We start from the raw sequence: 26,140 nt of genomic DNA, 5'->3' as shown, positions 1-26,140 counted from the left end.
AAAGCCTACTTTGATAACAGATGCTTTTATTTTGAAAGTACAAGAAGGGACTGCCTGTCGATCGTAAAACTAACTCAAGTGAGATTAAACTGTAACGATAACTTCTATCTTTTATGTTTTAGCCCCCAAAGTTTGATAAAATGAGCTAGTTTTGCTCAAATTAATACTCTCGTATTTCTGTGTGTTTTAACATTGTTATTGCAACTTTCAGTTTGCAAACTGTAGCTTTATCCAACTTCATTCTAAGTTCATTGTTTTATTGACGTACGGCCGCAGAACTGAACGATCGGCGAGTTTCAGTTCAGTGATACTGATACGCAGTTAGAGATCAAATAAAAAAAAATACACAGATCGATTTAAAATTCCATGTGATCGAACAAATTCTTAGCAAAATAAGAGAAAAATTGCTTTACGGTTATCGCTTAATCATTCCCATCCCTAACCTGGCTTAAAATAGTAAAAAAAATATTTTTCCCATTGGTGGTGTACTGAATGTGAACTGTTGGTAACTAAACACAATGAAACACATACATACAATGTAATTAGTCTCCTCCACTCTGCCAAGCCACCAGAGGTCCACACATGCTGAGCAAGCACCCACAAAGCCCCATTCACTTATCTATATAGAAATCTGTATATAAAATATTAATGCTGGAACAGGGAGAATGTGTATCTAAATACTGTGGAGAACCAACAGTTGTATGCCTGCACACATACTGTGACAGCTCAGCAGTAGCATGTCTGCAGAGCTGCTATAGAGAACTACAACATCTTTGACACTGCAGGTGAATAATTACATCTAATCAAAGGGAGTTGTCTCTGTTTTAATGCCAAAAATAAATGCTGGTTCAAGCTACTGTATGTTACACTGGTGTGATATTATTTTTCTGCATGTCTGTTGTTCGATACACTCGCTTATTAAAATTCAGACCTGATAAAAAATATGAATTTGTTTTTTTTTGCCTGTGCAGATTACACTGCTTTCTGTTGCTTCCTGCTCTTTTTATTTAGCTGTGTTTAAAACTGCTTCCCACTCCCTTCATGCCTTCATCTCTGCCGATTTGATTGAAGGAGCTGGCACGCTTCCCAGACAAACAAATCACAACTAACATAAATATCAGCATCAGTGTTTTGCTTCTCTTTTCACTGCACAGTTGATGTTTATGAGTCATTATTTCAAAATGTTTGCCTTATTACTGAGTGGGATTTTTTTTTACATGAAAGAAAGCAAGTTCTCCTTAAATATGGTCCAGTCATTACAAGCACAAAAACATAAACGGGACTACATATTTCTGTTATCTCCTCTACACTTCTAATCTGCTAACATCAAGGAGAAGCACCAGCAGCAAATTAAAATATTATTCTACATTGTTCAACAGTACTGTGTACACTCACCAGCCAATTTTTCAGACCTTGGTTGTAACGAGTTACTGTTGCCTTTCTATCATCTTCAACCAGCCTGACCATTCTCCTCTGACCTCTGGCATCAACAAGCATCAAGGCTCTCTGGATATTTTCTCTTTTTGGGACCGTTCTCTGTAAACCCTTGTTGTTAGATCAGCAGTTTGTTAAATACTCAGACCAATAACCATGCCACGTACAAGTCACTGAAATCACCTTTTTTCCCATTCTGATGCTCACTTTGAACTCCAGCAGCTCATCTTCACCATGTCTACATGTCTAAATGCATTGAGTTGCTGCAATGTGATTGGCTGATTAGATATTTGCATTAACGAGCAGTTGGACAGGTGTACCTGTATAAAGTGGCTGGTGAGTGTTTATAGACTGAATCACCATGGTGGCCTCAAACTGGGTCTCAAACTGTCATGTGCTTTAATCTGTGGCCCAAAAGGTAGATTATAGCTGTGTCTCAACTTGTGCACTGGTCTTGGTGAAGGATTGAGGTGCCCTTGAGCAAGGCACCCAACCTCCCAATGCTCCCCAGGCGCAGTGATGTGCTGTCCACTGCTCCTAAGCATGATGTGTTCACTGGTGTGTAACGGACGGGTTAAATGTAAAGGACAAATTCACTGCTCGCTGATTCTGTGTGTGTGTGCAAAACTGAATCTTAATCTTACACTTGCTATTTTGAGTGCATGAAGTGCGTTCACAGCGTCAGTTTATAAAAATGCTGTGCACTATAACTAACCCGATGTTGCACTCATAATGGTCAAAAAGTTAAGTGTGGAACGATGAACGATTTTCTCGTCCAACAGTCGGTATCTTTGCTACATAGCAGAATTGGCGCCACCAACGCATTTAAAACGTGTGAAGCTGAAGCGAGCTATACAAATGTAAATTATACCACTATACTATTATCACATACAAGCCACTCATGGGTCAACAGTCGTAACTATGACCTTAATTGAATAACTAAGTGCCAAACTGTCAAAGTGTACACACTACATGAATAAGTACATAGTGTTCACAGTGTACTGCTTGAAAGTGTACCAGCAAAAGTATCCAAATTGAGGCACCGCATAGGTCTCCAACCTAATATTGGACTAGGGTGCTAATTGGGCTTGTTTTTCTGACTGACAGCCAACAAACAGGCAGGCGAACAAGTCTCAGTTCACCAGTCCAGGGGGCAAAATTTGAGATGGCCCAGACATACTTTCCACGCTGCGTGGACAGCTGCAGACTTGTAGCTATTGTGCAACCACAATGTTGCATTCATCGTCATGGACACAGAGTATGCCAGGCTGACACACAGCTGTCATACAGGCACACAGCTAAAACACAATATGCAAGGGCTTCACATAAAGAGTGTTTCCACTACAGCCCAATACCCGGAATGAGGCGGGTCTCACTTGCCGAAACGCCCCTAATTTAAATATGAGCCGTCTTTTGATGGGACTTTTTTTGGCCCTGTAGAAGAGCAGGGCCGTTTTTCTCCCCTGAACAAAGCCTGGTTGCTGACTGGATAGAACACTAAGCAAGATGTGACGTGGTACTCAATGCGACCTGTTTGTTTACAACAAGCACCGGACACTCTGTGCACAGTTAGCGGTGTCGGTTAATTCACGATCACTATGTTTATGATCAGCGGAGATGCTGTGCATAATTAGCCATGCTGCTTTGTTTATGATCAGCTGCTGACATTGTGGACAGTTATCGACGGCGGCCACAGTTGTGTCTCCCGTGTTTAATCCATCGTGTATGTGATCACGGTCGAACCCGTCGCTAAGTGATTATGCGACGGTCGAAAACCATACGTCACCTCCGAAGTCTCGTAAATCCTTCTGGGGGCCTTTTTGTAATGGAGACATGCAGAGTGAGCGGACATTTGAGAGGGCGTGGCCTGAGACTTTCATTGTGGCCACTCTTCCCCCTAAAGGAAACATATGCATATGACGCCTAAGCTCTCCAATAAGCCACTCCATAGAAAAGCATGGTTGCAGATGTTACCCCCATAAGTTTTATTTACGTTTGCAACTGTTTAGCTGATAGTATGTCCATTGACGGTTAAACGGTTAATTCGTTACCCCCATACATTGGATGTGTAATTAATAAATTACATTTTAAATTAATAAGATATAACTTTTTTTCCATTTCCCAGAAAACTGCTTACCCCAGCTTTATTGAGGGTCTACTACATTGGCCAATGCAGCTAAAAGCAATTCAACTTGTATTAGTTCACAGCCAAATCTCAACACCTATTGTTTCTATTGAAGCAAATCTTCATCTTCAGACGCACATGCGATGACCAAACACGACCCCCAACGCCCATAACAGGATCTCTTCAAAAACTGCAGCTGATGTAATCTGGCAGCAGCTGGTGATGTTTCTGTGGCAACCCACACTCAGCAGGATCCAGATGAGTTTGCTTTAATATTCTTTATACACATACCCTCGCACCAAACCAAAAAAAAAAAGAAGAAGCTGGTAATGGTTCAGAATGGCATCAATCAGCCATAAGAGGTAACGGTGCAAAGAAGCTGTACTTTTTATCTCCATGGATGCTTTGTGTGGTTTTGTGTATGCATGCATTTTAAGTACAGAGTGCAACAATAATTGAGGGTAGGAAATTGAAGGGTCCACTTATGTAGCCAAGGATTCAGCCTATTATTTCCTTCAAACCAGTGTCACAATATGCTATGCATGCTGTGGATGACATGGTCCCCACTGTGCATAATGACACATCACCTACTTAGTTGGCAGAGCCATTCTCCCTCGGAACACAGGCTAATCTGTTTCACTTGAATAACAGCTAGGATGCATTCTGCTAAGCAGGACATAAGCATTTTTCCACAGACCCATGTTTGACTCATCCCTGTGCTCGGACGATGAAGGGAACAATTCAGTCTTGAAGGCATTTCAGTGCTAATTTAATCTGAGATATTCATTACACTTCATTTGAAACCTTGAAAATAGAAATTACTTTTTTTGAATAATGAAATGAATATGAATTTATTGTCCACTTACGACCAAGCTAATTAGCTGCCTTCTGTTAAAAATATGAAGCTTGGAGAGGTACGGGAACTGACTAACACCAGCATGTGCATGGCTGGCTAGCATGTTAGTGGTTAGCACACCAGTAGTAGTTTACCAGTTGCCCTGTTAGCGCTACAAGCTCTTAGAACTAGCATAAACTGTATCAAAGTGGACGAAACATTGGGGCCCAAAAAATGAAGCCAATGCGGAAGTGCCTTAAAGCTGCGTTTTATCTACTAGTCAAGAGGCAAAAAAAAAACAGTTGCAAAAAGAAGGCAGATTGTATAGAGGTACATGAGAAATTAACCTTACTTCACACTTGATTTATCGCCTCAGTAAGCATTTTTGCAACGGGTTTATGGTCTCAATCGCTAGTTTCAAGTTTTTCTGACAGATCTGAATCTTGGAGAGGTACGTTAACTGACTAACACCAGCTTGTGCCTGGCTGGCTAGCATGTTAGTGGTTAGCTCACCAGTAGGAGTTTACCAGCTGCCTTATTAGTGCTACAAGCTCTTAGAACTAGCATAAACTGTATGAAAGAAGTGGACGAAGAATTGGGGTCTGAAAAACAAAGCCAATTTGGAAGCGGCTTAAAACTGCGTTTTATCTACTGGTCAGCTGGAGGCGAAAAAAGTTGCAAAAAAAGGCAGATTGTATAGAGGTATATGAGAAAATAACCTTACTTCACACTTGATTTATATCATCTCAGTAAGCATTTTCTCCAAATGAGTTTATGGTCTAGTTTTAAGTCTTGCTTAAAACAGCAGGATGTTAATTTTGTAAATTATGGTCCAATTTAGAGTAAAATAGATGACAAAGCACGGTATGCTTTAGGGTTGGCTACCTTGTGATTGACAACTCACCACCACCCAGCGACAAGTCCATCAGTTAAGAGCTGTAGCAATGTGTATCCATGGCACTTTGCACATTTAAATAGCCTTTAACTCATACTTTGGTGTTGTCTGCATTTTTGTCATCAACTTTGGCTGTTTCACTGTTAATTGCAACATTCTGATCACCTAAAATGTCCTCAGGAGTCAGCTGCTCCTTTTTTCTGTTTAACACATTTTTCACGAGCCAAAATTAGCATCCAAGTTGATATCAGTTAACATTTAGTGATAAACCTGCCAACAAAGCCATCTAGCTAGCGTTAATAAATATTGTTACTTCTGGCTCCAAAAAGCCAAGAAAAAGATGGCTAAAATGCCAAACTTGAGGCTTCCAAATGGTTGACCACAAACCAATTGGTGACATCATGATGACTAAATCCACTTACTTTATATAACCTATGACAAATACATATTTATCGCATGGATTCATTTTGCTGTGACATTTGCAATAGCTGGCTGGCATTATGTGGGAAAACTCAATTTTTTATTTCAATAAATGTCAAATAATGCTTAAGCGTTCGTCAGAGCTTATTCGAGTTCAAACAGTCTTTTTTTCTTTTTCTTTTACAGGACTGCAACAATATCAAAAGTGCAATTTGAAAGAAGTGAAAGAGGTCCTTTGTTTGACATTCATGATACACAAACTGTTTCAAAGGGCAGCACTGGCCTGAGGTTTAGAGAACAGTTACAGCTCAATGCCTCTTTTAGAAATACCAAAGCCAAATGGAAAAAAAAAATTAATGAGGCAAACAGGCAACATCAAACAAATATTTTGTGTTTCAGCATCAAAATTCTACCTGGTCCATTGGAATTGCTCACTGGCCTATCATAGATGATCTATTTGGCAGCTGATTGGTGTGAAAATGTGAAATGTGTTAGATATTTCGCAGCTAAGAAATACCACAGGCACAAAGCATTTTCTCTGTCTGTCAACCAAGCTTATGAAGCCTTTCTTCTCACTCCACTTCTCAATCTCAAGCTTCCAGCCACACTGCCAGCATTAATGTCCCCACTAAAAAGGCCACCTACTCCAGCTATAAAGGACTCTTTTACTGGCTCACTGAGAATGGCTCCATTGTACAAGCTGACATAGTAATGTCGACATCTGCTACGCACTCATTGTCCAGATTCCTCTCTTCAGATATTTTTTGCACAGTATTTTTTCTGCTACAAAGTCAAACTCAACTCTACCTCTGAGCTGTCTGTATTTGCATATCATTTTTTCCATACTTGAGATGCCAGTCACTTTCCAAAATGAACTATTAACCCTGCTTCACTTCCTTAGTTCTTTATCCCGTAATGCAAAGCTGCACTGCCAGATGAAAAGGACAAATCCCATAATTTTTCTTGCTTTTAGTGGTTTTGCATATCAAAAATGGTCTTGCTGTACTAATCCGGTCTCATAACATAAATATGTTTACTGTTATATCCAAGTCAGCAAAAACATGGTCTTATTTTCTTCTTAAGTTTCTGTTTCAGGAGTAGTTTGATATTTTGAAAAATACAAAAAAATGAACTTTGGAGCTTGTTTTTCCCCTCCATAAGTGTATTGTAGCCAACATCTTTGAAGAATAATACAATGTGTAGGTTGTGTGAGCAACGTTAGCAAGTATATGAACAAGAGAGAGTAGTAATGTCCCAATGAAGGTTCATGAACCATTAGTTGTATTTTCTTATGTTCCTCATCTAATACACTACCTTTTTCATGTATCCCATAATTCAGTTATTTTAGAGAACCTATGAATTCAATCAACAAGACTCAACCAAAACACACACAAAAAGAGCACACCTGTATTAGCCCACACTACCTTACTTGCCACAGGGACTCTGCCACTGTTCTTAATCACTCAGTTGTTTGGGAGAGCTCTCAGGTCTAATTAGGGCAATTCAGATCAAACTGAAAGCTGTTGGCTTTTGCACAAGGCTGTGCCACTCAAAGCACTGGGCTGGATAGTTAGCCCGCTGAGAGGGCTGCTGGCCAAAAGGCAACAGAATCTCTCCAGCTCGGAGATGACAAGCTCTGGGCTAAGCAAGAGAGGAGTTAGTGGTCTGTCTTAGCTTATAACATTTCAGGTAAAAAATGTTGACATTAGAGGTGCGCGACACTTATTCACTTGTTGGTGGTTCTGAAAGGATGAAGGACTTACCATAGACTGTATAAAAGAAGGGAAGTGGCATTACCAATTGATTTGTGTACTACCAGTTTAAAGCCTCAATTTTGGCATCCTGGCCATGCTGTGCAAAGTTGCTCCTAGAAAAATTAGTATATTAAGGCCTACACTAGCCAACATTTTTCCTGTCTATTTTACTCTAAATTGGACCATATTTCACAAAAATGAACATCATGCTTGAAACTAGCAATTGAGACGAAACTCAGTGAGAAAATGTTCACTGAAGTAATAAATCAAGTGAGAAGTAAGCTAATTTTCTAACAGATTTCGGTGAAATCTGACTTCTTTTTACAACCCATTGAGTTGCCCCCTGCTGGCCATTGGAAAGAATGCAGATTCAAGGCACTAACACATTGGCTTCACTTATCAGAGCAGGAGACTACATGCACATCTTTTTTAGCCGATAAAAAAAGTGAATTTTAACTCTTCATTACATCAGACACCAAGGTTATATGCATCCATCAATCCATTATCCTTTAACCATCATTAAACTATCACCCAAACTTTCATTGGGCGAGAGGCGCGGTACATCCTCGACAGGTCTCCAGACTATCACAGGGTTGACAGACAACCATCCATGCTTTCATTCACTCCTATGGACAATTTAGAATCACCAATTAAACCTAAGCTGCATGTCCTTGGACTGTAGGGGGAAGCAAGAGGACCCACGCTGACACAGGAAGAACATCGACACAGAAGTCTAACCAGCGTTGCTCTTGCTGTGAGGTGAGAGTGCTAACCATTACACCACCATGTAGCAAAGGGTACAGTTGAATTTGAAGATGTTTTGGTGTATGTTTATTAAAGTTAGTTTTCTTCCTCATTCAAGGTTAAATTTGTGAAAGTTATTCTTACCTGTTGTAGGTTGATCAACACATCTATTTCTGGGGCATGACCTCCTGTAGCCATGGGGCCTGGCGTGCAGCCAGTGGGTGAAAAATAGCTTTATGACAAGGGCGAGTGCCTGCAGAGACGACGACTAGTGTGGCTGGAGTAAAGCTAAACAGAGACGATGGCTATGGAGCTGCTCTGGGGAGTGATGTGACTGGATGAATAGTCCTGAAGGCAAAGGATAACCGGGGTGACAGGGTCAGGTGTGGGTGTGGGAGTCGGGTGGGGTTAGTGTGGTTAGGAGAGGGGAATAAGCAGGATAGGGAAGGAGGGAAAGATGGGGCGCAAAGCAGCAGGAACGTGGGGAAGGACTGGGATCAGCCCTTCTCTTTCACGGCTGGGGATCCAGGAAGCCCTTGGGGTGGCATAACCTGCAGCAGAGTGGACAAGATGGACATAGTTACAAGACTGATATGAGGAATATATGAGCAACTCTTGGACAGTAACCAAGCACAAACAATGTACTGCAAACAAAGTAGATAGTTAAAAATAGTAAATACTTATGTGAAAAGCAAATAGTTAATTTACAGTTTAAATGCACCAGTAAATTTGTACAATTCCTGCAAAAAAAAAGGTTATCATCCGCATCAGTATCAGTATGTTACCATTGTACAGATTCATAAGGATGTGAGTAGATTATAAAATGAACCATCTGGTAATGTATATCAAGGCATTTCATTGCTGCTCCCTGCTGTGTTTGTATCTGCTGCTATGGCAACAGAAAAGGCGTTGACATAGAACAAGAGCCCCTGTTCGGACTCAAAGCCAGGCTTTTGTGATCACGCCCAAGTCTTCCTGCTCTTTTTATGCAGTTTTGGGGGCTTTCTACTGTACCTCTAACATCTCAGTGGAGTAAAGGTGACTGCTATGCACTGATCTAAAAAACACTTATGTTGCCACATTACACTGTGAAAGATATCAGCATCACCAGGGAACCTTCTACGAAAATGTGGTATTCCATCCCATTCCCCAGTGCCTCTACTGTAATTAAGGATGTAACGATGCATTGCGAGACAATTAAAATCAGCTGAGATGAAAAGTGGATTGCAAAACCCTTTTTCAAAAGCAGAGGGCGTAATTTACTTTTTCACTTGTTCAAAGGCATATGTCACTGTCAGTTAAAGAGACAGAGCGCTTTTCAGCCTTGCCTCCTCGTCGGTTCCATCTGTTAGCAAACAAAAGAAACATGTCTAAAAGCTGCTGTGTGGTTACATGCACTACCAACCAATTTAAAGAACCACAACTACAATTTTAAAATCTGACAAACCGAAAAAAGTTAACTTTTAAGAGCAAAAAAGTGGATATTAGCTAACATTAGCTTGCTAAATATAGCTAACATTAGCTTGCTATCAGTCAGCAGGAGACATTGTAAATGAGAGATCTCAGCTTCTGCCTGAAAATGATGACATGCTGATCTTCCTGGAAAAAAAACTACATGTTAATTCCAAACTAGGAACACATGCAAGCCATAGTTTGTTTATTTGAAGAAATGTATTTATTTGTATTATTCATTTACTTATTTGAAAATGGGATTTGCTTTTAAAATCTCAATTTATTTTTTGCTATACATAAATATAATTTCAGTTGCAATTTTAAGAGGTGATATGTGTTGTTTTTCACAGTTTACCCTAACTCAGATAAATAAAAAGTGACTATTTTATTACTTAAAGAGAGGAGAAAATACATTTTGTATTTTTAATTATCTATTATTATTAACTTTTTTGAGAATTCAATATCTTCAGGAACACAACTGTGAAAACCAAATACCAAATACATTATTGATCCCTGTTGGAAAATTGCTTAAATAATAAAAATCTCTTTATTATTCAAGCAATTTTCCCACAGGGATCAGTAATGTATTTCTGATTCTGATCTGATGTCTTTATTTTTATTTTACAAGTACAAAAAAATTGAGTTTTTTGGCTGAGTTTTTTTAAATTTTCATGGCTTTCACAGTTATGTTCCTGAAGATATTGAATCCTCAAAATAGTTTCCGGCCTAAGGCTTTTACTTAGTGGGCAAGAATGAAAACTAAGTGTATTTGTAGATCCTAAAAGGCATAAGATTTGAACAAAATCTAAAATTAAACAAAAATCTCTATCTGATTTGACACTGTATGATCCAAGTACAGTTTTACTTCCACAAAGAATGAGCTTCATAGCAATAAGCAACTTTCTAGCATGACTGTTTGTAAAGATGTTTCTTGTGGTGCCCTGAAGATAAAATTAACCTTTCTCTAATCAGATTCCATGTCTTTTATTTTCGGTAACATATCCTGCTACAGGCATTACTTAACTCTTAATTCTCACTTATCAGTCTAATTTGGAAACCACTGCAGCACACGCACACACACATAAACAAACAAGAGAAGGCACCATGGGGCCACTTAATTACCCTGATGATGCCAAAATAGAAACTCCTGATTATTTTGGTTTTACACGTGGGAGAAAAAACAGGTGCTTTTCACCCTTGTAAACATGCCAAGAATTGTTGGTCTGCAATTATTCTGGGCAGTGTGGGAGAGGGCAAACAAACCCTGGTCGTTTATCAATGCCATTTACTCCAACAAAGATCCGTCACTTAGAGTTCATCTCCTGAATTTTAGTCAATTTGCAGTGTTTCTATTCTGCAAGGGTAATGACCCTTTGCCATATGAATGTGATCCCTGATTATAAAGCTACTACAGTTCATGCAATCATGAGCCAAAACAAAAACATCTTAGACCAAATCAAGCATGCACTATGAGAATATTAGATACTGTGTACATAAAGAAGTCGTGGGAATTGGTGGAATATCGCTGATAAATCCCAAGTGATCCACTCTGTTTGGAGCTGCTGTTTTCCCACTGTCACAACAACAGGCTCTACATCTGTCCCTGTTTTATTCGGCTGACTCATTTGCTCCCTCTGAGACATTTACAGCTGGCTCATTGCTCGCATTACGCATAAGGCGCTGCACAAATACAAGTATGAGATGAGTGTGCAGAATTGCAATTATTGTGCACAATGTGGCCGAATTAGCAGCGTCTCCAAAAACAACAGCTCAATAAACAGCCTGCACATGAACCTAACCCTGCATAGACATGGTCTAATCCCATCCCATCCCACCTTTTCTACAGTCATGGAAAAAAATGATTAGACCACCCTTGTTTTCTTCAATTTCTTGTTCATTTTAACAAGCCTGGTACAACTAAAGCAACCTGGTCTCACAGGAATCCGTGAAATAGCCACGGATTTGCTTAACTCAAAATCCGTGAAATAGCTACGGAATAACTAAAATTTCCGTGAAACTGACACGGATTTCGCTACAATGCAAGTTAATGACAGTCATATCCCGTGGCTATTCCGACATACAAAGTGATTATGTACATTCACTGAGAGAATATTTAGAAAATAAAACATATATTTCTCGCTAGAAATGTGATCAAAATCCATTTTTATACAGAAACTAAGTCAAAATATTGATTTTTTTCACTAAAATTGAGAGAACTGTCCGCCATGTTTTTTGTTCTGACCGCCAGGTACATTTGTTTGGACAAATATAATGATAACACCAAAAAAATAGCTCATAAGAGTTAAATTTAAGAGCTGATATCTAGCTATTTTCCATGGTTTTCTTGATAATGATTTTGGTTATTATCAAGAAAACCATGGAAAATGTCTAGATGCCAGGCAGAAAACAAGGGAGGTCTAATGATTTTTTCCATGACTGTATAACTATAATATCTGTGCTGTTTGAATACGCTATAAGTAAATATACCCCCAGCACACGTCCTTCCTACCTTCCATTGTGTCTCAAGGGCCACTGTGTCATCCTGATTGGCCCCCGGTGGAGTGTGTAGTGACCTTGGCCCACCACCACCTCACTCACTCCAACAGTAATATCAAATGTCCCACCCCCTTCATACCATCTGTGTAATCAGAGAGCTCTGAATGGCTCGTCCTTTGAATGTGTGAAGGCGACACTGACATACATAAGTGACGGACATTGATAGTGTTGTGGTGGGGGGGCCGGCAGTGGTTGAGGAATGCCAACAGACAAAAAAAAAAAGGAAAACAAAACCTCTGGTGAACGACAGGGCGACAATACAACTGGTGGGGGTGACTCGGGACACAGCCCCTTAAAATAATCAACTACATATTTCACTGCAGAAAGGAAAGACTGGCCCAAATGTTCGGTCACATGGACGAGAGGGCAGCACACTCACCACCTGATCCAATTTCACCCACCAAGAAACACTTCACACAAAAGATGTTCTGATAAAGATTAGTTTTGTCATAAAAATGTATCACAGCCTCGTGAAACTTCACAACCACAAACGAGAGACCAGGAGCATTCGAAGGATGTATGGCTTTCCTACGTATACTGATAATAAGGGAGTTTCTCAGCAGTATACCGAACAGAAGTGCTTGCCATTCAATCGGCAAAAATACGAACCTGGTCTCACAGGAATCCGTGAAATAGCCACGGATAGATACAGTCATATCCCGTGGCTATTCCATGGATATTTTTTCCTATTGGTTTGTTCCAAGTCACGTGACTTTCAAGGTCCCGGTGGTCAGAGCAAAAAACATGGCGGACAGTTCTCTCATTTTTAGTGAAAAAACTAATATTTTGACTTAGTTTCTGCATAAAAATGGATTTTGATCACATTTCTAGCGAGAAATATATGTTTTATTTTCTAAATATTCACTCAGTGAATGTAATAATCACTTTGTATGTTGGAATAGCCACGGGATATGACTGTCATTAACTTGCATTGTAGCCAAATCTGTGTCAGTTTCACGGAAATTTGAGTGATTCCGTGGCTATTCCACGGATTTTGAGTTAAGCAAATCCGTGGCTATTTCACGGATTCCTGTGAGACCAGGTTGAAAAATACAGTTCTTGCAGAAATCTCAAAAGTTGTTGAAACAAGATCGCAGCATGGATTTTTCTGTGGTGTTCCTCAGGGTATCGATGTGGTATTCTGGAGGGGTTTTTGACCATTTTTTATCAATTCTCACTGGTAAAAAAAACAGTTGCATTTAGCACCAAATGTGTGTAACAGAGTTAGTATCAACCCAAAAAGTTATGAGAAAAATGGACCACAAAATATAGCCTCCATTGACTCATATTACAAGTGTTGCAGGAAAACTTAGCGCTTACTGCTCCCTTATCGCAAAGGCAATTGATTTTTTTAATGGGTTTTTGGTTATATGCCTGAAATAAACTCTGTGGTTAATACAGCTTTAAGATAGTTTCATGTTTTACTCAACATAAAATACATTAGTAAATACCACACTCAGTCATTGTAAAGCTTTAACGTGCCTTACAAAAGTAGGTTGCAAACAAGTGGCTTAGTGAGACTACAGCAGTTGTTGCTGATCTTACCATCTTTTGCAGCTAAGTGGTGGTCATATAGTTGTTTAGAGCCTTCTGTTAGCTTTTTATTCCGGGTGACTGCATTTACATTAGCGGTGTGAATCAGCGTATCGGCCCCACAATAAGATTTTATCCCGATACTTTAGTCACAATATGATAATATTGTGATTTTAAGCATTTTGCGATATGGTGAGTATTGCGATACTATATATTGCGATTTAACTTTTTAACTGCATTTTGTGTCCAAAAAATGAAAGCCAATCAATAATTGTTTTGTCAAATAAGAGGAAAGTCCTTTTATTTCTCCACAATGAGAGTCAAACCCACAGACTGACCAACAAAGTATTCAGTCAAACTGAACTAAACTGATATCAAACGTATGGACGACAACAACTGTAGCATTTTATCAAACTTTCAAAAACAACAAGCTTCACTGCTCTGTATAGCTTCAAAAATGAAACATTAAAGAAAAGCAGCGATATTTCGACAACTTCCTGACATGATATCCTGACACACATGGTGCCTATAGATTCCTAAGATCTTAGTTTCAAATAATACCAGTATATATTCCTGAAAGTGAGCCCGCTAAGGCCTCTGGAAAAAAAAAAAAACAGCGAAAATACTGGGCCTAGGGACACTAAATATCGATACTTGGTGGCCATGAATCGATATAATACTGCCAAGCAAAATATCGCGATACTATGCTGTATTGATATTTACCACCTCCTCTAATTTACACTTAAAAAATCCTAGAACTGGCATTTATATTTGAAGAAGAACAAAATGTGTAAGTGTTATAAACTTTTTTTTTGCCATAGAGCTTATTTAATGCAATGATCCAAACTCCAATGGAAAAATCCTATTGACTTTCTGTAGAGGGAACTTTATGAATTCATTTTTATTACAGATGTATGACCAGAACACCTGGACACACATTGCTGAGTTTCATGTCTAATTAATCTCCAGGTTCCCAGCTTTCAGATGGTGTACACTTCTATGTGACATCTACTTTTGACCTGCTATCTCCCCCTAAAGATGCCCTGTCCCCCCACTCCCATTTCTACATGGAATCGAAGGTAAGGGATTAAATTGGCTCACACAAACCAGGAGAGTATTGGGTCCAAACTGGACAGATTGATGTGCACGACAGCGGCGATACAAATATGTTTGTTTGGATATTTTTCAGCAGCCTGGTTTTTGTTGCACATGATTTAATCAAGGTAACCACAGTGGATCATTGAGCCTAATGGCACTGTGCTTTGGTGCAGCACTTTACAAATTAGACTACAGATGCCAAAGCCATATCTGCCCTGTGGCCTCCAGCTGGCTGCAGATATTCAATCAACTGCAGGCGACGTCCTCCGTACAGTCTAACAGCAGTCATGAATAATAATAATTGAATATTCATAAATATCAGCCTTCAGCTGTGTGCACTACTTTACTGACAGTCTTGCTTAAAACCTGTATTCTTCATGTTCATCCCAAAGAATCTACTATAGTACTATAGACTACTGCTAGACTCTTTTATGTCACGTTGATGATATTGGTGCAGTCCAGTTTTAAGTTGTGGAAGAAGTATTCAGATCCTTTACTTCAGTAAAAGTAGAAGTAGTAGTAATACCACACTGTGAAATACTCCACTACAAGTAAAAGTCCTGCATTCAAAACTTACTGAAGTAAAAGTGCAAAAGTATCAGCATCAAAGTGTACTTAAAGTATCAAAAGTAAAATTTCTTGTGATGCAGAATGGACCCACTCAGATTGTTTTATATATTCTAAATATAGTATTGTATTATTATTATTATTATTATTATTATTATTATTATTGATGCATTTATGTAAGCAGCATTTTAATTTTGTTGGGGTAGGGCTGATTTTAAGTACTTAATATACTGTTATATGGTTTAATTTATAAAATTGCATAATCACTTCAAATTGAACATGTTTTTTGAAGCTGTCAGCTATATGTATTGGTGCAAAAAGTGCAATATTTACCTCAAAATGTAGTGGAGTAGAAGTAAAAAGTTACATAAAATGGAAATACTCAGTACAGTAAAGTACAAGTACCTCAAAATTGTACTGAAGTACAGTACTTAAGTTCTGGCACTGGCAGTTTTCCACTTCATTATTTATTGAGAAATAAATATATATTTTAATTGAAACAATACAAGATCTATTCAAATCTCTTACCTCTCAATAGCTATTTTTATTTGATCTCAACTCCCATCATATGGCCTGTTAATGGGGTTTGAAGTAGCAGTCTGTGTTGTCAACAAAGAAAAATCCAAACCTAATGTGTTGCCCTTGAGGTATGTTATTGATGTTGGACCTTTATTATGAAGAGGCTTTTATTTTGACATTTGTTGTCATGTTTAAGAATTCACCTTACTTCCTGTTTGAAGTTTGCAGTAGCAGTTGCCATGTGGTCCACAATGTGAACGCCACAGAGGCAATGTGGTGAGTAATGAATGAATGAATGAATAAATAATCTAATATTTGCACTTTATAAGTTAAGGTTAAAATGTTATTTGCATCAACTAAGGGCATTTCATATGTTGCAATTAAAAAAAATATTCTTTATGTATTTACACTGGAGAAAAAGCACATGTATAGTCAACAAGGTGATATATTGTACATTCTGTGTTACAGTTTTCACTCTGTCTTTGTATGAAGAACTAAGAGCCACAGTAAACAGCTTGTGAAGCTTACTTCCGATCTTTTTAGTCATTTTTTTTACAAAGAAGAGTTTCTTCAACATGTCTTCATCTGAATGTAGCCATGAAACTATTAACGTTTAATACTCACCAGACAGAGTTTGACTTAAACATTGCTTTCCTAAATTTGTAAAACAAACTTTTACAATTCATTCAATTCATTCATAATATTGATGTGGATATTTGAGTGGATATTGAGTAATTGAAAAATGTTGTCGCAGGATGAATGGGATGTGTTCAAGACCGCATACACAGCTGGTTTGATTAGAGTTGCTAAGATGTAGCTGCTGTGATTAACACTGGTCTTCTAATCTAGCTCATTCCAGATATGACTTTATTTAGGGTGATATTATATTCATAGGCTAACATTTAAGCGTGCATACATGCTATAGATGGGGAAAGCAATATTTTGTGTGGCAATATTATATCGATTCAGGACCGCCAAGTATCGATATTAAGTGTTCTGACAGCCGTCAGTCAGTTCTTGTTTTTTCTCCGGAGGCCGTAGTGGGCTCACTGTTAGTAATATACTGGAGATACTGGTATTAAATGAAACTAGAGGATCACAATATTGTTAATGATAAATGCTACAAAGTTCAGCTTTTTTTAATGTTTCATGAAAAAAAAATTGAGAGCAGTGAAGCTCAAAGTTTTTCAAAGTTTGATAAAATGCTGCAGTTGTTGTCGTCCATACATGTTTGATATCAGTTCAGTTCAGTTTGACTGAATACTGAGAAATAAAAAGACTGGAGTGAGATGAATATACTGAGAATTTTCTCTTATTTGACAAAAAAGTTCTTAATTGAATTAAATTTTGTGGACACAAAATGCAGTTAACGGTTAAATCACAATATATTGTCTCTCAATACTCACCATATCGCAAAATACTTAAAATCGCAATAATATCGTATCGTGACTCAAGTATCAGGATAAAATGGTATCGTGGGGCCTCTGCTGACTCACACCTCTAATTTTTATCTGTGTACAAAAAGTTGGACCAGCTTTAGAGCAGATAGTTGATAAACATCACCCAAAAAGCTTATAAAAAACTTTTTAATGAAGTTCCCTGATTACCAACTACAACCATGAGTTCTTGTGAAAAGGTAATTTTTCGATTTCCTTAATTTTGCGGGATCGGCGATCGGCCGATTCCTTTACGTCAAACCGATCTTATCTACCTAGATTATAACCCCCCCCCCCCCCCCCACCGGCTAACGAGCCGGAGGCCGGCTGTAGCTAACTGCTGCTAACAGCGGCTCTTCTTAACGAGCTAGTTAGCTCTGTCGCAGTACAGTGTGTATGTGCTGCTGCGCAGGTCTTCACTTAGCGATCTCTGTTTGTCCCGCCCATAGACTGCCGTGGAAAATCCTCTCCCCCCCCCCGTTTGTTTCTTCTTCTACACTTTGTTTCTTCTTCTACAGCTTGGCATCTAGTCTGCCACACTGTATCATCAAATGTTACGCTGCCCCCGTGTGGAAGGCACCAGTAATACAATTTTTTTTCCTTCCAGATATGAACTATTCGATTTTTTAGGATTTAATGACTATTCGAATTTTCGAAAATCGATGCCCTCCCTAGTTGTCTGTATGTTGTACAGAACAAAAAACACTTTATTTATGGTTGCAGTTCTTTTGTTAGTTTGTCCTGTAAATTGTTGCTATTTATTATTTATTTATTTAAGTTCAATATTTTATTAACTACCTCAGACATTGTGATTTCCTTTATTTGTTAAAGAAAAATACTGCTGTGTTATTGTTTTTCAATATAATAAGATTCAAACATTGAAGGTGTATGCTGTGAGTTATAAAAAAATCGGTATCGGCCAAAATCGGAATTGGCAGGTCAGGATTTCTAAAAATCGGTGATTGGTGATCGGCCAGAAAATTGCAATCGGTGCACCCCTATAAGTAAGTAATCTGTAAATCATATTTTCAGGGATTTATTACAGTGCTTAAGAAAGAAAAATTATCTTTGATCAAAAACTGAACAAGAATGATTGTTGGCATCAGTGCAGAGACATGTTGCAGAGTTTCACAGTACATAATGACAAACACTGACAGGACTTCACATTCAGTGCACAGTGTAAGATCACAAGTCACTGGACACCACAGCTAACCTGTTAAACCACACGGATCAGTCTGGATCACCACTAATACCACTAACTACTTTATGTAGTCTTGCATACATATGCACAGCCTTTATCAGCTAACAGGCAGCACTGCCAAAAATGCAGTTTTATTGTGCAAACACGATGAAGTCATGTTGGCCAGAAAGTCTGATCTGATGCCACCAGTGGAGAGACATCATTCACAGGCCTTTGCCTGGCCAGACACATCCGTGAGCTATTTCCTCATGGATGAATCTATATTTAGAGACAGGTGGGAAGCAACTCAGAGACACTGGCTCATAGTTCTACAAAGGCTGGAAACGTCACCACTGTGAAGCTGAAGACACGTGCAACATTCAAATAACCATCAATGCCAAAGTATTCAGGCAACAAACAAATATCTTTCTTACACTATATTTATCAGTCATTGAAAAAAAGAAAAGTAGAGTACATCTGATAGAACTCAAACCAAATATTTATTTATCAGCTTAAGTTTCCATTGAAATCAGTCAGAAATCTCTACTACAATCACAATGTTATTTGATCCAAACATAGGAAAAGCTGTAGACAATGTAAATGTTGAAGTTTTACAAAAATGTGAAGAGTTAAACCAAGACTAGGGTTGTCAAAAGTATCGATACTCAAAAAAGTATCGATACTAAAACGTTGTATCTGGATCAGAATATTGTTCTAATTGTTATTGTTTATTGTATTTAATTATTTTTTGCACTACCTCAGACCTGAAGCTTGTCATCATAGTTGCAGTTTCTTTTTGCACAACTGTTTTTTATTATAAATATTTACTATATTTTAAATATATACCTGTGGTTCTGTTAATTTTTACATGTTGCATTTTTCTTGTGAATAAAAATATTTCTGTTAAATTTTGGGGTCTTTGTTTTTATCCTTGTGGTATTGAAAATGGTATCGAGTATGGAATATTTTCCTGGTATCGAGTTGAAAATTTTAGTATCGTGACAACCCTAACCAAGACTGAGATACATTTTCTAATATTCTGTCTGATTTCTGCTTCCACACCACTGAATGAGCCACATATCCCACTGTAAAGGTTTCTCATTCAAACGACTTTTTACAAAAGAAACGGTAAATAATTAACAGCATATTCAGATTATGTACTAGGGATGGGCGTTTGGAAGAAACCTGCAACTTTCAGCATCTAGGTGCTGGAGTTGGAGGGAGTCTTTCCCTAAAGAGGAGAAATGTGACTCCTGCTAACTCCTCAGTTGTCTCATACACATGCTTGTTGTTGTGTCAGCTACAGATGAGCCTGCATTGATTAGCTTGAGTAGCTTCATCTTGAGCACTGCTGGGTGCAGTCACCAAGGTATTATACTGTATTGGGCAATTTATTACAGTTTTTAAGGACTAGTAGCTAGGGGTGGGCAATATGGCCCTAAAAGAATATCACGATATTTCAGGCTATTTTTGCGATAACGATATTCTTGACGATATTACGAAATACTTAAAAAGATATAGAAAATATGTTTTTTTTGTCTGTATAAATAAATAAAAATCTAAAATGTAGTGTGAAGTGCAAATCTCAACAGTTGCCAAATAAAGAGAAAATAATAAAAATAACCATTTAGGGGGTCCGGGGGCATATTTTAATGACATTTTGTAAAGGAAAATAAAGGTTCTTGTATGTTTTATTTAAGGCATCTTATTTTGACAGTCTTCTTGTAAGTTCTGTGGTGGATTCTGTTAACACACTGTGCTCTTGTTTTGAAAGCTGCATGTGTTTAGCGACAGAGAGTAAGTAGCTTTTTGTGATTAAAACAACTTTAATTGTTAGCTAATGTTAACCTTACGCCACTACATCAAGAAGTAGGAATGTTGCCAATATCATGATATGCATTTTTAACCATGAAAAAAATATACCGATATTATTGTGAACGATACGATATGACACACCCCTACTAGTAGCAGTAGGTGTTGTGGATGTATACATGTTGACATTAGCATGTAGCTCAAAGCAGCTGCTAGCATTGCTGTAGACTCCTATATTTGCTTCAAATGACACATTTTACTGCTGTGAGTACCATTAAGAAAAATTCTGTTCATTTTCATGCATTCAGGTGAAGCCAGAAATCTATTAGTCGTGAAAAATAAAAACATAAAACTACTGTATCTGCATGAGGTAAGTCAGAAAATATGTTTATTATGTAAATGGGTCAATGGTGTGATCTAACTCAGTGTCAGTTGGTGTAACCAGTAACTTTTTTCCCCATAAAAATCTGATTATATACAGGAAAATAAATGTGAACTAAAATGAGAAAAAAATACAATCCATGTGTACATTGCAACACTATGTTATATAACACATTTTACATAATTTGTCAAAACTTAAGAATAAAATGGTTGTTTTTAGAATTTGTTCTGCTCAATATTGACGAAATGTGTAAATGTAGAAACACTAAAAAAAACAAAAAACAATTTGATGTTTTTTAAAATGAAGTTATATGTATAAGTCCACTTAAATACACTGTAGGTGGATAAAGTATTTAATATTTATCATTCTTTTGTGGTTACACCATTTGACATCATGCCAACCCTTATTTGTCACTTACCCAAATATTAAGTGTAAAGTGGCCCATTAATCACTCACTGCCAATCATCAAGTGTTATCGCAAGAGTTTATGTTCATGTAAAATGTGTGATATTATAATCGTGTGTTGCAAAACAGATAGTCAAACCTGTGTTAAAGCTAATCTGCACCCTGTAGTTTACACAGCTTGTGAAATCCCACTCTGCCTCCTCTTGCTCAGACATAAGTGGTACAATAATCAATACTTGCACTCAATTCTGAAACTCCTTATTTATAAAACATTGAAGCAGAAAGGTGTCAGGTTACAACAGCCATCTGGCTTCCAAAAAAAAAACTGAACAGCCAGTTGCTTTAAGCCTTCAATTTTAAGGAAATCCTGTGAAGCACCATTTTTACTCCCCTCAGCAGACGATAGTTGCTGAGTCATTACTATGTGACCTTATCCACCTCCAGCTCCTGTTTGAACTTGAATTTACTACATTTCACATGGCTTACACATCACCTATAGAGCTTCTGTCATTTTTACAATTATTTTAATAATTTTTTTGGAGCAAGAAGACAACGCACTTTGCCATTATACAGGCGAAACACTGCAGCACAACAGCGACTATTATCAACATACTAGAGTGAGTAAGCCACCGCCTCCGGAGCGCTGCTGCTGCTCTGCCTGCACACAATAAGCACGTCTCCGCCTCTCCGTGCAGCCCTGCACCCAAAGGCAACACTCCACCTGCAAGGACACACTCTCTAGTATCGATTCACTACGTTGCATGTCTCAGTCTGAGAAAAAAAAACAACCTCACGTTAGCATTTCCTCTGCTCGGGCACATGTGTCATGTGTCTTTGTTGCATACAAGACTCAGCATCATTTTTTAGATAGCCGCTCAAAAGTCAATGCAGGAACATTTGCACGGCGTTATGCGCTGCTGTCTTACCTGCGATTTCAGAGAGCAGTCCAGCGGTAGAAAAGCTAGAAGCAAAAAGATGCTGCGACTATTACAGGGCAGCAGCAGCAGCAGGAACGCTGGTCCATGCCGTAACCTAGTGAAGACACGCCACGCAGCCTGCTGGAGCTGCGAAGGATGCTCGCGAGGACCACGTGACTCTGGAGACAACCTGCCAATCTGAAGTCAGCGATGCGTGGACAACAATAACATGCTGTCTCAACAGTTTGTGCTCTGATCTGCACCCTGAAACTGTCTCACATTTATTTTTGGTCTTGTGAATTCACATGCAAACTCTGGAAGGACATTGCCTCGTCTGTTAACCCTCTGGAGCAGGGGTGTCAAACTCAAATACACAATGGGCCAACATTTAAAACTTGAGTAAAATCGCTGGCCAACATTGAACAAATAAACCTTTTAATATATACCAAACATGTTTTGCTTTAACATTAAATATGGTACCAGCAACGCTTATAAACATATAATATATAACAAAATAGTGCAGACATGCAAAATCAAATTTCAAATAAAAAACACATCAATGTCATTAATTTATTAAATAAAAAATAAATAAAAATCTTATGCCTCTTCTCTTTGCATCCTTCTGATTTAAATATCAAAATAAAGTTTTTCAACAGGTTAATACATTTAAAAATAAAATAATAATAAATCTAGTATTAGCGGTACATGCGCCGTATAATACTGGCGGGTCAGCTTTTATAGTACAATAATAATATAATCATTTGATATTGGCTCGCGGGCCAAATAAAATTACACTGCGGGCCAAATTTGGCCCGCGGGCCAGAGTTTGACACCCCTGCTCTGGAGTCTCCAAAAGCACCAAAGCATTCAGACTTCTTCATCACATCCAGACTAGAAAACATAGCAGCGTGGAGCCCTACTGTAAATTTACCTCTAAAGTTCTGGCTGTAAACTCCATGAGGCCAGTTTCAGTTTGATGATGATATAACAAGAAAACTGGAGACAAGGTCAAATGTATTTTGTATAAAATTGTAGAACCGGATGTAACCCTCTTATATGTTATATTTGCAAACTTTGTTCACATTAACAACATTTAAAATTCTTTATTGAGCATGATAGTGTTTTGAAAGTAAAAAAAAAGATTCAAAATCACATTTTATGTTGGACTAAAGGGACTAAAAAAGACACAAAATGACATAAAAGCCAAAAAAAGATGCAAAATGACCAAAAACAGACACAGAATGACTAAAAAAACACACAAAATGACCAAAAAAGACACAAAATGACCAAAAAAGACACAAAAAGACAAAATGACTAAAAAAATATGTCTGCAATAAGAAGTAGGCTCATATATGCAGTTTCACTGCCCAGTTATTTTTATACTGCGAAGTATACATTGCATGCATATCTACACACACAGTAAAATAATAATAATAAAATGCACAAAAACAGAAATGTCAGATGAAAGTAAAGAGCTTAATCTTTATTCAATTGTAAAAATAAAAAAAAATGAATAAAAAAACATAAACGTAAATATTGAAATATTACGAGAATAAAGTAAAAAATATTTAAATAATTACCAGAATAAACTTTAAAATATTTTATTTATTATGAGTGAATATTTATGACTTCTCGTAATTAAATGAATATTTACGACTTTATTCCCGTAGTAAAGTCAATATTTACGACTTTATTCTCATTATTAATTCAATATTTACGACTTTAATCTCGTAATTCAATATTCTTTTTCTTCTAAATTTGGCCCTAATACTCCTTATAAAGAATACATTTTTATTTCCAAGAAAGTTCCATTTTTTTTAAGCTTTAAACAGAAGAAATAATTGGCTGGTCGAATCCTGAAAATATGTATTATGTAACATTTCTAATAAATAAACGAGAAAAAAAAATATATTTTTTTATTCATTTATTCCCTGTTAAGCATCTTTTACTATTTAGAAAAGTGCTGTTTAAATGCAATGTGCTATTATTATTATTATTATTATTATATGAGGAAAAAGACATTACATTTTAAAGGGAGAACACTGAATTACTCCCTCATATTTTTACAGCTTTATGATTGAGGCTTCAGACAAGTATAGCCACTGTGTGGCATTAATGTGTCAGATTTGAAGTGCCGAGGCAAACACACACACAAAAGCCTGGATTATCAGTCAAAGCAGGAAATTGCTGTAAGGCCCCTAGGGGCCCCTAAAGTAGAGTAACAAATGCGGATTAATCCACAGCTGAAAAAGTCCCCCCAAAATGCACCTAGAGGCACATAAAGTCCCAAATCCACTGTGTTAAATTTATTGTGAAAATGTGAACACTTTTGTTTGGGCCTCCATGAAATCCCAATGATGTGAAAATAAAGCTTCATGAACCATTTTATTTTTTGAGCCCCATATGGAGCTCTTGGCTTAAAGGAAAAGCCTAAAGGAATAGAGATTGAGTGTGCTTTCAACCCTTGAACAGAGAGCGCCATCAAGAGGGCTCGGAAAGTAAAGAAAATGATTCATGAGGCTTAATTGGACCATCACTATTATTTATTGATTTAATGGACCTTGTGTCAAATCGTTTATTATTCCACTCTATCCCCTCATTTCCTGTCACCTCTCCACTGTCTACATTAAAATAAAATAAAAACCTAAATTGATATAATTCTTCCATGGTCTGTATTCCTAAATAAATGTGTGATTAATAACATAACCATGAGACAGACAGGAGAGATCGGTTGCTGGGGATGCACATACAATTAGAATGGTCAAATGTGGCATTATTTAACCCTAGGTTGCTACTGATAATTAAACTACTTAGACGCTTGATTGGTTTTCTATTAGCCAAGCATAGTGTTTCACATCATTTAAAGTTGACCGCAGTAAGCCACACCCCCTTTTTCCAAGTAGTCTGGACGCTCCTTTAATGAAATTCTGACGGAGCAATCATTTAACTTACGACTGATCAGCCGTTTCCATTGTCAGCATCTTCCCAAATAAAATATGAATTTGTCGGTGTGGTCTTCTGCTGCTGTAGTCCATCTGCTTCAAGGTTGGACATGTTGTGTTCAGCGATGGTCTGGTTGTAACGAGTGAGTTACTGTTGAACCAGTCTGACCATTCTCCTCTGACCTCTGGCATCAACAAGGCATTGAGGCTCACTGGATATTTTCTCTTTTTGGGACCCTGGAGATGGTTGTTAGATCGTCAGTTTGTAAAATACTCAGACCAACAACCATGCCACGTTCAAAGTCACTTAAATCACCTTTCTTCCTCATTCTGATGCTCACTTTTAACTCCAGCAGCTCTTCTTCACCATGTCTACTGTCATGAACCGGCTCATAGAGCATGACAAAACAAGGAGACCACACATGTATTCAAATTATAATAAAATAATGTTTATTTAATTAACCGTAAGCAACACAAAAAAACGTAATTATGTGAGACAGTATATCAGTGGTGAGGTGTGTGCATGCATGCAATGTGGTGAAATGCAGGTGTATAAGACAAAGTAACCAACTAAACAAAACAAAACCAACATAACCAGACCAACTAAACAAACCAAGGTGGTGGCTGTGGAGGAGAAGAGAGAGAACTGAGGCCTCAGCTCCTCTATATAACCTCAGTGATTGAACTGGAGTCAGGTGTGCTCCTCCAGCCTCCTCCAGCCTCTGCAGACTGGAGGAGTGGCATGTCCTGTGGCTCCTCCTACACAGGAAGAGAAATCCAGAATGCCACAACACACAGAGGGGGAGGGGATCATCACACTACATGTCTAAATGCATTGAGCTAATGCCATGTGATTGGCTCATTAGATATATGCATTAACAAACAGTTGCACAGGTGTACCTAATAAAGTGGCTGGTGTCTGACAATTTCCCAGAAGCCATGAAACAATGCAAATACTCTTAATTCTTGTTCCAATGGCAGCAAGCCGGAGTTGAACAGGTGTACATAATAATGTGGCCAGTGAGAGTATAGAATATAGCGCCAACTTCAGAATAATTTACCTTTGTGTAGCCTGGTTCTTCCTAGTGAGAGGGCAGAGGTTGAATGATATAAAAGGCTGGTTGTGGTTGAACT

General features: G+C 37.9%; 1 protein-coding gene across 1 annotated transcript in view; it reads right to left on the bottom strand.

The window, feature by feature from the left end:
• Positions 1 to 22,211, bottom strand: part of slc4a3 (solute carrier family 4 member 3) — an 80,872-nt gene extending 58,661 nt beyond the window's left edge. The window contains exons 1-2 of the mRNA XM_059342414.1: positions 22,074 to 22,211; positions 8,352 to 8,758 (exon numbers count right to left, since the gene is read on the bottom strand). Coding sequence (XP_059198397.1) covers positions 8,352 to 8,405 — 54 coding nt within the window. The 5' untranslated portion in view covers positions 8,406 to 8,758; positions 22,074 to 22,211. The remainder of the gene's footprint in view (positions 1 to 8,351; positions 8,759 to 22,073) is intronic.
• Between the last annotated feature and the right edge of the window lie 3,929 nt (positions 22,212 to 26,140).

Source organism: Centropristis striata, chromosome 10 (genome assembly GCF_030273125.1).
Source record: "Centropristis striata isolate RG_2023a ecotype Rhode Island chromosome 10, C.striata_1.0, whole genome shotgun sequence".
In the NCBI taxonomy this organism is placed as follows: Eukaryota; Metazoa; Chordata; class Actinopteri; order Perciformes; family Serranidae; genus Centropristis; species Centropristis striata.
The sequence above is the reverse complement of the archived record's forward strand: the minus strand, read 5'-3'. Positions and strand labels throughout refer to the sequence as shown.